The 12,572-nt window shown below is 47.6% G+C and overlaps 1 protein-coding gene across 4 annotated transcripts in view; it reads left to right on the forward strand.

Annotated features, from left to right (window-relative positions):
• The first annotated feature begins 874 nt into the window (after positions 1-874).
• Positions 875-12,572, forward strand: part of FEZ1 (fasciculation and elongation protein zeta 1) — a 43,824-nt gene continuing 32,126 nt past the window's right edge. For 2 of the 4 annotated variants that reach the window (XM_045798066.2, XM_045798068.2), the window contains exons 1-2: positions 875-1,060; positions 6,415-6,770. In XM_045798066.2, coding sequence (XP_045654022.1) covers positions 6,460-6,770 — 311 coding nt within the window. In that variant the 5' untranslated portion in view covers positions 875-1,060; positions 6,415-6,459. Of the gene's footprint in view, positions 1,061-1,513; positions 1,713-6,414; positions 6,775-12,572 lie in introns of those variants that run through there. The other 2 variants (XM_087868308.1, XM_045798067.2) reach the window with 2 other exon arrangements.

The following is a 12,572-nucleotide window of genomic DNA, read 5'->3' on the forward strand; positions in this document are numbered from 1 at the left end:
CATAAATGAGCAAAAGAGGGCTGCTGCTTTCAGCGGAAGCTCTGTGCTTCTTCGCCCAGGGGTCCTTCACCACACTTCTGCCAGTTTATCCGACTTCATCTCTAACTCAACGAAAGTGTTTGGGTTCTCCAAGCAGGCAAGCTCCTCCAGCGCATTCCACTGATACCTGAAGTGCTTGTGCTGTTAGTTATCTGCTTTCATGAATTATTAGACTTCGTATTGACAGCATCTCTAAGCACAGACTTACGCATCGTGGACAAGATGAATGAACGAGGAGTCAATTTTCATAGGATCCCAGGGTCCTTCCCTATATCCCCTGGTGAGTTATCCTCTATTACCTCAAGCCCTCCTGTGCCAGAAACCTCACTCAGCTTTAGCAGCCTGGATCCAGCTCTCATCCTGCATCTTTGGGTGGTGAATGCCTTTATCACTTTTGGCTTGAGGTCTGAACTGGGTTTGGGCCCCTGGGCTTGCCCACCTCGGTGTCCAGTAGAGTAGAATGAGTCAGAGCCCGAAAAAGTCTAAGGGAGTCTTTGGTGAGTTTGAGGGCATCCGCCTGCCCATCGCCTCAGCCACCTGCCTATGTTTTCACGGAGAATCTACAGTGTCAGGCGCGGTGAGGTAGCCCTATTGGGAGTGACTGCACGCACACATCTTGGAGCTTCTGAATATGCATGAGTGAAGCAGCAAGTCCAATGTTAGAGGGGGGAGAAATAGTAAGTCATAAATATTAATACAGGCAGGCCACATGCTGCAAGGAAGGCTCTGAATGCTAACGAGCAGATGACGTCGGGCCCGGCGCGTGTCAGCGGGCGGGTGCCCGAGCGCGGGCGCGCCCCTGAGGGCCCGGGCACGAGCGCGGGGAGGGGGCGGAGGGGGCGGGGTGGAGGAGGGGAGCGGAGCCGGGCGCCGGCCGAGCTGCGGGGGGAGCGCTCGCTGGCTCGCCGCTGCCGCTGCCGCCGCCGCCGCCGCGCTGTGCTCCGGCCGCTCCCGGCGGCCAGTGGATGGGGGTGTCCCGCTGAGCCCCGCGATCCGCCTCCCTCCGCCAGGACCCGCACAGGTGCCGTCGCGGGGGGCGACCTTAGCCTGAGCGACCCCCTGCCGTGGGTGGGGGTTGGACGGGGTGGTGAAGGAGAGGCCTCGCGACTCGGGCTTCTCCGCCAGTAGGTCGGGGAGGGGGGCGCCGCAGCCCCGCTCCCCCAGCCCGTCCCATCCTGGAATCGGAACGGAAGAGCCCCGAGGCCGTCGCCCTCCTGCCCAGCCCTTCACGGGAGCGCAGCGCCCGGGCCGGGAACTGTGGGATGGATGGGCACTTCAAGCATCATCAGATCAGAGCCTCGGCCCCCCAGCCAGGCCTGGCGTGCGTGTGCGTGCGAGTGTGTGTGTGCGTGCGAGTGTGTGTGTGTGTGTGTGTGTGTGTGAGAGAGAGAGAGAGAGAAGGGAGGCGCGGCGCGGGCTGGGGGCTGGGGGAACCGGGAATGCTGCCCGATGGTGTGGGGCAGTGGGTCTGTACCTCCTCCCAGGACCGTTATCTGGTCCGGCTACCCTTCAACGCCCCGGAGTATCTATGCTCCTAAGAGCCTGACCCCGCACCCGCCCGTGCCCCTCCCTGGGGTGCCGAGCCCGTCCCCAGGACCATGCATTCCTGCAGTGTCAGAACCGCTGGCAGCTGCCGCAGACGCTGCGGGAGCGATTGTTTTACTACGGAACAGGTCGGAGAAAGGACGAGGGTGGTGGTGGTTGGGGGGAGCGCTGCCCTCCGGTGGGCCCAGGGCCTCTGGAGCTCAGGGGCGCGAGGCTTGACAGAGCCCCAGGACGGGCGTGTTATCCCAGCCCTCTCTTCTTTTTTGCCTATCCCTTCCCTTCTCGCCGCTCGACACCGCCGAGCTCCTTGCCACTCCCGTGTCCCGCTCTTGTTTGGCCAAAGGGCCGTGGAGTATGTGTGCGGCCTGCGCGGGATGAGCCCAGCTTTCTTGGAGCGCCAGCCATTGTGCTGCTTGGAGAAGCCTTTCTTTACCCCAACAGAACCGGGGCGGGGTGGGGGGAAGGGGGATATGAAATGAGGGTGAATGGAGCAGCAGGAGGAGGGGGAAGAGGGGGGAGCAGAACCGCAAAGGGGTTGCTGACTTATATTCAACGAAATACTCTTTCTGTGAAAATGGGAAGCTGGCACAGTCCTGTATCCTGGCTGGTTTTGCTGAGTAGCGGTGGGACAACTGCGGTGGATCAGGGCAGGGCAGATTTTAGGGCCGAGGCGGGTGGGGCGCTAGAAATCAACTGCTCTATGGGGCAGGTAGGAAGAAGGGGGAGATGGAATGGGGCCTCTGTGGAGGTGCAGAGGCCCAGCAGGGGGAGGCATAGTGAATTCTCCTTGCTGCCTCTTCACTCTGCTCAGCTCAGCAAAGCAGGGAGTGAAAATTTGTTACTGCAGCCCCAAGCTGCATCATTATGCTGCAAGGGAGAGGCTTCTGTGTTTGCTACTGGGTCTCTTTCAAGCGGGGAGCCGTCTTTTCTTTTCCAAATTACACCATCTATCGGGAGCCAAGATAAATGGAATAGATTATAGGACATAATCAAACTATGGCCCTGCACTCTGTGCTAGGGTAAGAGAAAAAGGCAAGGTGACCCTTCTGTGGTTCCCTTTTTCTTCCATGCTTCCAGCCTTTTTTTTTTTTTTAATTGATTTTGTTAGTATAGAGGCAGAGGCTAAGCTACGAATTGTATTAACCCTAGCTTTTCAGGGAGGAGACCTCTGAGATGAGCTGGGAGTGAAAGCAGGGCCAAGCTTGTCAGGATGCAAGAGTAGCACATTTCAGTGGGAGTGCAAAGTCACCTCACCAAGGGAGAAGAGCAAAAGAAAGTGAGCTAAAGGAAGCACAGAAGGAGCACCAGTTCTAGAAGGACTGCTAGCGCCAACCCAGAGACCACTCCTTGAGCCAGGCTATCATGGCCTCTGCCACAGCCTGCGGTCTTCCTACAAACACCCGGCTCAGCTTGGGTGTGGAGTGACTTCCAATTGCCAGTTTTGTAGGCTTTTCAGGGTTTGTTTCATCTCCAGGCAGGAGCTTCTTGGCTCCTGCGTAGTGAGCTGATGAAAAGAAATCAGGCTACATTGTGGATGGTTCAGATGACCATGTTTCTGAACTCTGGAGCGGTGATATCCCATTCCTCTTTTATAATCGTCTAGGTGAATCCATTTTCTCCAGAGGCTGCCCGGGCTGAGGATAGGTGCTTTCAGCATAATCCTCCTGTTGCCAACACCCAAAACTCAATCTCTGTCTTGGATTCTGGTTGGATTGCCCTCTTGTTGCTGGTTAATAGTGTAGACTGTGCCGTTTCAAACTAGCACCCCACTGGTATGCACTCAGTCCGGCTCCCCCTTCTCTCTTAGAGAAGAGTACAGATTTAAAGGAAGTGTGAATATCTGGAACATCAGCTGGTTAACTTTCATGTCTCTCTGAAATGGGGCCAGTGTTCCAAGAAGCTTTTTGACCAAATAAATCGGAAAAAAGGTGGTAAAATGTACTCAGCAACCCTTCTCCCATTTAATCAACATTTGGAGCATTGCACATAGACTATCATGCAGGGGAATTTTATTTTATTTTTTTTTTATTTTATTTATTTTTTTTTTACTTGAAACACCCTCCCTCTACATTTCAATGAGATTGAGTTATCCTCATTTTCCTAAAATCATTGACATTTTTTGGACACCACACATGCCATACATTGTGCTTAGTACTTTCAAAGATTATCTTCATTACTCTACAAAATAACCTTCAACTTAAATACTATTTCATTTTTTAAAAGACTTCTTTATTTATTTGAGAGAGAGCGAGAGTGAGTGAGCATGATTGGGGGGAGGAGCAGAGGGAGAGGGAGAGAGAATCTTAAGCAGACTCTCCACTGAGCATGGAGCCTGATGTGGGACTCCAGCTCATGACCCTGACATCATGACCTGAGCCCAAACCAAGAGTGGGATGCTTAACCGACTGAGCCACCCAGGCGCCCCTAAATACTATTTTAAACCTCATTTTATGGAGGAGAAAACCGAGGCACAAATTCATCAGAGGCTGAGAATTTGCCCAAGTCTCACACCTAAGAAGTGATAGGATCAGGAGGGGAACCTGGAGTCCTGCTCTAGTCCACACAGACCCCTCATCTGTATAGCCTTTCCTTGCTCGCAGTTATACTCTGTGGTCTTTTCTCAACTTTGGCACTCAGGGATTCTCAATCTTTTTTGTGCTATTGGCCGCTTTGGCAATGTAGAGAAACCAATGGGATTCTCCCCCAAATATGTTTGTAAGTGCATAAAATACAGTTTTATTCAAAGAGCCCTTTCAGGGGTCTGTAGACCCTAGATGAAGAACCCTCGACTGGCAATTAGTGGTGTATTGTTTCATGGCTGTGTTGTCCAGTATGGCAGCCACGAGCCCCCTATGGCTAGTCCAAATGGAAACGTATGGTGATACACACTGGATTTCAAAGACTTGATATGAAAAAAGAATGTAAATTGTTCCATTAATATTTTAAAATATAGATTACATTTTGAAATGCAGCCTTTTGGATATATTGGATTATAAAACATTGTTAAAAATAAGATTATTAAGTTAATAAGTTATTAAAATTAACTCCCAACGCCATTAGCTCTATACCAACACTTTCATGTTTTAACAGATGAGAAAATCAGGACCCATGATGCTTGTCACTTAGCCACACATTGGCAGGTCTGTTTGGTTCTTGAACATATGTTCTTTCCAAGATACCATACTGCTTTTATATCTCTTTATCTTGATATCTTATCATGTTGCCTTTGCAAACCATAAATACTTAGAATATGTTTTCACGGGATGTGATGGTAATTGGCTTAATCCCAGTATAATCCTAGTAAGAGCTGGCTAGGTCCTCGCCTGGCATGACCTTTGCCTCACTTATTTAGAGTTTAAGTTTTATAGGCAGAGATGGAGAATGGCGCTTGCAGGGCAAAACCCATGGTTTTTGCTGTCTGTCCCGTTCTCAGGTGGTGGTTCCAATGTCAGCATCTAACTGGACCAGTAATCATGCAGACAGGAGAGAAAAGTTTGGTTGCCTTTCCGTGTTACAGGGAAGAAAGTAGAGTGTGTAGGGAAGGGTATGATAGACAACAAGGCTGTACTGCCTGAAATTGAAAATGAGAAACTGTATGTGGGGGACAGATGATCATTTTTCAATGGGCGCACCTCATTGATTGATTGCCTAGCCGCAGAGCAGCGTGAGCTAGTTGCCATGTACCATGTCCAGAGGATGTCTGTGCCCTCGAGGAATTTAAATTAAAATTGGGAAAGGGCTTGGATATCCACATGGTTGGATAAATCGCAGCCAAAGGCCGTGGAAAAGAAAGCAGGCCTGAGTGTGTGGCTTTTCAGCAGGTGGTGCCTGGGATGGTTAACGGAGGCTGGCTTGGAGCACATGGGTAGTTGGGTCTATCTGAGGCTAACCAATCATTTGATGCATTCCTCTGGCCCCAGACAGAAGCTGTGCAGCTTAGAAAAGCTCAGGTGCTTGTTTGAAAGTCTTTATTGGTCTATTATTTATTGATGAGGGTAGTAATATCCAGGTCCGTGAATCCCTATCCAAAACCCTTGGGGCCAGGCATTTTAGAAAGGAGTAATAGAGGGCATGTTCTGTATATCATCTCCTGGGGACTGGGGCAGCAATCACCATAATGAAAAACATTAATATTTCTGCAGCAAAACACACTAAACGGGATAAATTAAAACCATAAGCAACTTTATATTCATGTAGATCAGCTTGAGTTACCAAGTGAGGTCAGGTCAGATTTTACCACCAAATAAGTTATGAGAGACTTCTGGTTTTCAGAGCACATGGTTAAGGATGTGGACCTGTGGTAGTAGTAATAATAATAATAATAATAATAATAATAATAATAATAAACGGAGAATGTATAGAACAACGATGATGTTTATTATCTTCCAGACACTGTTCTAAGCACTTACCTGGGTTGACTCCTTTAACCCTTAAAACAATCCCTTGCAGATTATTCTTTCTGTCTGGAGAAAAATAAAAGGAGGCACAGAGAATTAAGTAACTTGTACGGTTGCCACCGGTAAGGGTCAGAACAGGGTGCAAACCCAGGCAGTCTGGTCCGGGGGTGCAACTGAACCGCTATGCTTTGTCTTTTGGAGCGGGGAACTAGAGCAGACATGTCTCCAAAGTTTACTCCTCTTAGGTTATTCACACGCATGACACTGAACGCCTCACGTGTATAATAGTAAGCCACAGCGGTGGATGCCTGGAAAGTTGGAATCTTCATTTTCAGAGGGATCCAGAGTCAGGGACTACGTGGTCATGGCTCCTCGGCAGAGCTGGCCTTGAAAGCCCAGCCCCAGCTCACGTTACCTTGTTTATTTCTCCTAGATAAACGAGCCCTGAGAGTGGCAGTTGTCCTATTGCTGGGCAAGAATGGAGGCCCCCCTGGTGAGTCTGGATGAAGAGTTCGAGGACCTTCGGCCCTGCTGCTCAGAGGACCGGGAGGAGAAACCACAGAGTTTCTATGGCTCATCTCCCCACCATGTGGAGGACCCCTCCCTCTCTGAGCTGGAGAATTTTTCTTCCGAAATAATCAGCTTCAAGTCCATGGAGGACCTCGTGAACGAGTTTGATGAGAAGCTCAATGTCTGCTTTCGGAACTACAACGCCAAGACGGAGACCCTGGCTCCCGTGAAGAACCAGATCCAGATCCAGGAGGAGGAGGAGACCCTTCAGGACGAGGAGTAAGAAGTCTTAATTGCCCTCTGTTGCTTCAGACCCGAGCCCCGTAGGCTGGGGCTCCTTCACATAGAACTGGCTTCTGTCCGTGGGTTCGTGGCATGTCACTTACCCTTTCCTGGGGGGCAGGGCCCCGGTAATTGCTGACATTATACTGTTACGTTCCCCTACAGTGACCTGTAGAGCTTTCTTAAACCCTAAAGGAATGAAAGATTTTTAGAAAACAGCTTTTCTTAGATACGAAATGGAATTTTAAGAGCATGATCCATTTTAGGGTCTCTCTTCAGTTTTCTTTTTTTTCCTTAAGATTTATTTTGCACAAGCCTTTTATGACTGTCTTTTTCCTCATTAAAGCGCACATTTTACTGTGTGTAAAGTAAGCTGTTTCCCATACTATTTCAAGTCGCTTTAATTGCATACATTAATTAGAATTCTTAACCCTTAGAAGGCTTACTTTCCGGTGAAAACGAAGAAGTAAACCACTGTGAACTGTTTGTTATAACGGCATTCTTCCGATTGGCAAATTTAGGAATACATTTAATAATTTCTAGAAGCACAGGTTACAAGATTTTTTCCTTCGGTGCCCACGGTTCTTGGTCGCCCCGCTTCAAAGAATGAAGAGGTAGATGGGGCAGAGTGGTGGGCAGGAAAGCGGGGTTTACTGAGTGATGGTACAAAGCTCCCGAAGAGGGAGGGGACCCAAAAGGGTTGTCCTCTCCCTCTCTTTTAAAAGATTTTATTTATTTATTTAAGAGAGAGAGAGCACAAGTAGTGGGGAGCGACAGAGTGAGAGGGAGAAGCAGACTCCCGGCTGAGCAGGGAGCCCCATGTGGGGCTTGATCCCAGGACCCCGACATCATGACCTGAGCCGCAGGCAGACACTTACCACCCAGGTGTCCCTTCAGTTTTCTTTATATCAGTAGTGATGCACCCAGATATTAGAAATAAGGACCAGAAGAATAATTAATTTACTGTGTCGGAGGAATCTGTTCCTGGAACAATTTGCTTCGAGAAAGAGCAGAATTATGAAAATCGCCTGTGTACAGACCCTCCTCAGGACTGGAAAATCGTCTACAAATGTTAAAATATGTCCAAATAAGAAAGCATACAAACTGAACTGAGAGCCCAGGGAATTACCTTAGGCACAATCAAGGTGATAATTAGGTGACGTGGCTTTTGGTCTGCAGAGTCCCTCTGTCCCTTACTAGCCACCTACTGGGATCTTAACTGTAGACAAGAAAAGGGCTTTGAGAAAAGTGCTGTGTGAGGAGTGACTAGAAAATAAGAAGGGGATAATTTGGTACAAAAATTAAAGAAGGGTGTTTTGGGCACTTAGTAAAAATAGGCCTGAATTCCCTATAGAGGTAAAATATGCATCAATTGTTTTTAAGGAATCACACAAGAAATGTCAAGTAGCTGTAACGGAACTTTGGAGCAACTGGGCTTTTGGTTTCTCTTTTTAGGAACTTGAGCCGGGGGAGGGAGGGTGTTGCCCCTGAATAAGTGGGGTAAAAGGGCGTGTCCTAGACAAGGAAGCCTGACCTGTGTGGGAGGTAGTTGGTGACTTGATGACCCTGTGAGTGTACAGGGGCTCTGTGTCTGTCTGTCTCACGCACTATTATATCCCCCCATGTCTAATATAGGGTTTGGTGTGTCGTAAGTAATCCAGGAATATTTTTTGAATGAAATACTGAATGTCGAATGAATTGGGTGAGCAATAATGGCTGGCCTCGTAGGTGAAGGGAATGCGTTTCCAGATCCACACCATTTCCTTCTCTCCTTTTTAATTAATGTTGGCCTGAAGTCATGATCAGAGAGAACATTTTACTCTGGTGACCAGTACTCTAACTGTGAGCTATGTGTTTTAATTCAATTTTAAGTTTCAAACTGATTCTTCTTAAATTCTGAGCCTGTTGTAATTTGTTCAACCCCTGTAAGTCTAAAAAGAATGGCTCTGGGGCTTTATTATACAGAGTGTTTTTTTCACTGCCTGGTGCAATGAACTAGAAAGACAAAGACTGTGAATTATAATTTTCATACTCTTGCTAACTCACTGTGTGACCTTGGGCTGGTCACTTAACTCTAGTCGACTGCGTGGGTCCTCATCTCTGAAGCCTCCAGAGCTCAGTCTTGATGAAGCAGGGCTAAGGACTTGGAAAGAACCTCATTCCTTACCTCACCCAGGCTGTGCTCTGAAAATGACATTTTAAGATGCGTCCCATTCCTTTTGCTTCCAACAAATCATTTCTTCCCTATCTACCCCCCCCCCCCCCGCCACCTCATTAAGGATGAAGGCCCAGGGGGCAGGTTCTTACTCTCTTCTAGCACATTAGCAGAGGTCGCTCAATGTTAATTACCGTCACATGGGGTTATTGGTCCGCTCACCCTGATTTTTCTGACTTGCCTGCCTCATTGACTGCCTCAGCTAAAAGACCAAAGGTTGAACAGTTCCTTAGAGATAAGGTACAATTTGGGGATGGCGTAGAGGGAAGAAGCTGGGAACAGAGAAATTAACACTGCCCTTTCTAGGCAGTCAATGTATCTAAACCTTTCCAACTTAAAATAAAAATCAGAGTTAAATTGCAGACTTTGCCTATAGATACACATCCAGACACTATAAAATTATATACTATAAAATTACGATGAAGTAAGGAAAAAGATAATTTAGTATCTCATCTGGTTATGACTCTCCTGAGCATAGCTTGTAATAAACTTGCCTAAGTTTGGTATTGGGATGGGTATTTCATCCACAAACAGACTGAAAGTGTTTTGGCTGGGTTACAGCTAAATAATAGAAACATAAAACAAAAGCTGTGAAATTCTTCGTCAAGCTAGCCTCCTTAAACGTAGCACAAGTCATAAAGTGAGCACAGTAATTCCCTTTAAAGTGGATTTCTTTCCTTCTCATGTGGAACTATTTGGCCAATAAGGAATTGGCTGAGATGTCAACTTAACTCTGATTTGTCAGGGTGTGGAAGTTTTAGGCATTACAAGACAGTCAAATTTGAACAGCTATTTTCTGGTTGTAAGTTTAGAAACTTCCAGAATCTCTCCTTTCCTTTGTCATAAGAGATTGAACGCGGAGGCCAGAGCCCCTTTAGGGACCTCAGCCCAACACCTGCCTCACTGGGGTTGCGATCGGCCCCCTTATAGGCACCCTGGATACAGAGGGGCCAAAATATGAGAACAATCTCAGTTTTCTACTCTTCAGATAGAATTATTGGGTTAAGGTGTTAAAAATAAAGTCACACGGGGTCGCATCTGTCTGGCTCAGTAAGAACAGCATGCGACTCTTGATCTCAGGGTTGTGAGTTTGAGCCCCACCCTGGGTGTAGAGATGACTTAAATAAGTAAAAACTTGAAATCAAATAAAGTCCACATGGTAAATAAATGCCCCATAGTCAGCCATACTTGAAGGTGAAGACAAGTAAACCCCAAATACTCAGGATAGGGAAAGCCAGTGGATAACTGATTTTTAGGAAAGTTATCTCTCTTCTCAGAGGTTCAGTTTCCCCAGAGGGCTGAGGTAGTACTGATTCTACTTAAGTCCTTGAAAGAATCTAAAAAGTTGTTCAAAGCCATTATGTGCTAATAATAATTCCTAAGTATTAATTGCGAAAGCATAGTCACGTGAACACACACCTAAATGTGGCTATCGGCTTGACTGGACACGAAACACTGGCTGAGGGCAGGAGCCAGCCTTGAGGGTCTTAAGGGAAATGTTTTCAAATTGGAATTCTAATAAGCCCTTTAGGCTAGCTGCCTGCCATATTGTCAAGATGGCATGCGTGTGTGTGTGTGTGTGGGGGGCAGGACTCACGTAGCCTTGGTGGCCATCTTGCCAGCAGACCCAGATCTTTGTATACGCGTCTTGTCACAACCCAACCTACTCAGTCCGTTCACTCTCTGCCAGCGTCCTTTCCCGAATCCCTAGCCCTGTATGGTGAAAGATAGTGTAGTCAGTTCCATAGGCACCTAACTAAGCCCAGGCCATAAACCATGCACTGAAGAGCCTCTCCTGTCACTATAGGGACTGAGAGAGCCAATTGAATTGCGGGTGCCATGGCAGCATAATGACAGGAATTGAGGCAACCTGTTTAATCTGGGCTCTTTGATAGTAGATCTAGGACATGCCATTCAGAGGCTCCCTTCCCCAAGATAAGAGTGAGTAGCGGGGTGCTTCTCAGGGAAGTAGAATTTCACGCTCCACTTCAGGGTGCCTATTAAAGTGGGTCTATTCATACCCAAAGCCCCTGCTTGTGGGAGAAGAGACAGCCTCTCTGGGGAAGAAAGCCCTTCCCATTCTCTTCCTCACAGAAAGCTTTGTGTTTTCCCCTCCCACCACCGGCTCTTCGCTCCCAGGGCTGCCTGCCTGCCGCCAGGGTTCTGCCTTTGGCTTCCATTTAACCTTCTCTGGGGCAGGAGAGCTAGACAGGAAGCCCTCACGCCCCCCTGCTGCCCCTGCCATTCCTCCTTTTGTGGCCCCATGAAAGCACCCTGTCCGGGGCTAATGTTGTTCGAGATCTTTCACGCAGAGCCAGTTTCTGAACTGCTGTTCTAGCTTGTGACTGGGAACTTGGTATATTATTCTGACACCCGTGCCAGTGCCAATCATAAAATTATAAAGACTCGGAATAGTTATGTGGTTAGGAATCTAGGCCCTGTAGCCATATTGCCCGGTTTCGAATCCTACCTCTGTCATAACTGGCTGTGTGAACTTAGACAAGTTTACAGACTTCTCTGTTGACTTCTCTGTTTCAGTTTTTTTTTTCTGCCTCAGAATCTGCCTTATAGAGTTGTGAGGAACGAATGAATTGATCCACACCAAGGTTCAGAAGAGTACCTGGCTTATAGTCAGTGCCCATTAAGTGTTGGCTGCTAGTGTTATGATTGTGACGTGGGCACTGAATACATGTGGGAGTGTGGGAAGGTGTGCGAACAATGACCGAGAGATAAGAGTCACTCTATCGTAAATGTTGTTCATGAACCTTGAAGGGGAAAGAATACTTCAGAAAAGGAGAAGAAAATTCGGACAGAACAGGAAAGAATGAGGATGACTTGAAATCCCGAGGAGACAAGGGTATAGGAAATCTCCCTAAAAATCTAGAAGTCAGAGTCCCTGCTTGTCATTTTAAGGATGCACACAGTTTCAAGGTCATTGGCAAGGGTGCCGTTCATTAAAGGTCCCAGCTTCTATCCAGCCTAGGAGAGGCACAAAAGGCTCCTGCCTATTTTGGGCTTTGCTGAATTTCATTTTCCCAGGCACTTGCTGCAGGGACAAATCCGAAGGTCAACGCCCGCACTCTTGTTGATTCTTGCAGCAGAGAATGTAACACAGCGATGCAAGGAGGAGTCGTCCGCCGGCCTTCCCGGTGGGTGTGGCGCATGGAGTTTTGTCTTGGAGACAGCAAGTCATGTTTGCCTCTTGGCTTTAGAATGCTACTGAGACTTGCGTTTAGCATTAGGCTGGATTAATGAAGCTCTAATGGTGCCTGATGGAGATTGGATTATCACCCATGTTTAAGAAGCAGACGCTGAAATCCTGCTGAACGGATGTCTAATGAACACTTGAGTCCTCTCAAGTGCTTTCTTGTAATTGTAGGAAAATAACGAAGAAGCGGGTCACCCAAGCACGGCATGAAATTGTGTTTTCTTGAGTTCCTTCAGTGTGCTTCATGACCGACTGTATACCTTGAGCGCTAGGCAAATCTCTTTGCTCCTATTCCCATAAATCATATCATTCTGGATTTTATGTATGTTAAGAGCACTCGCCCGTCCAAATTTCAAGTGTCTGTGCTCTCGTCCAA

The sequence above is a fragment of the Ursus americanus genome, chromosome 16 (genome assembly GCF_024610735.1).
Source record: "Ursus americanus isolate L20-20 chromosome 16, mUrsAme1.1.p, whole genome shotgun sequence".
Taxonomy (NCBI): domain Eukaryota; kingdom Metazoa; phylum Chordata; class Mammalia; order Carnivora; family Ursidae; genus Ursus; species Ursus americanus.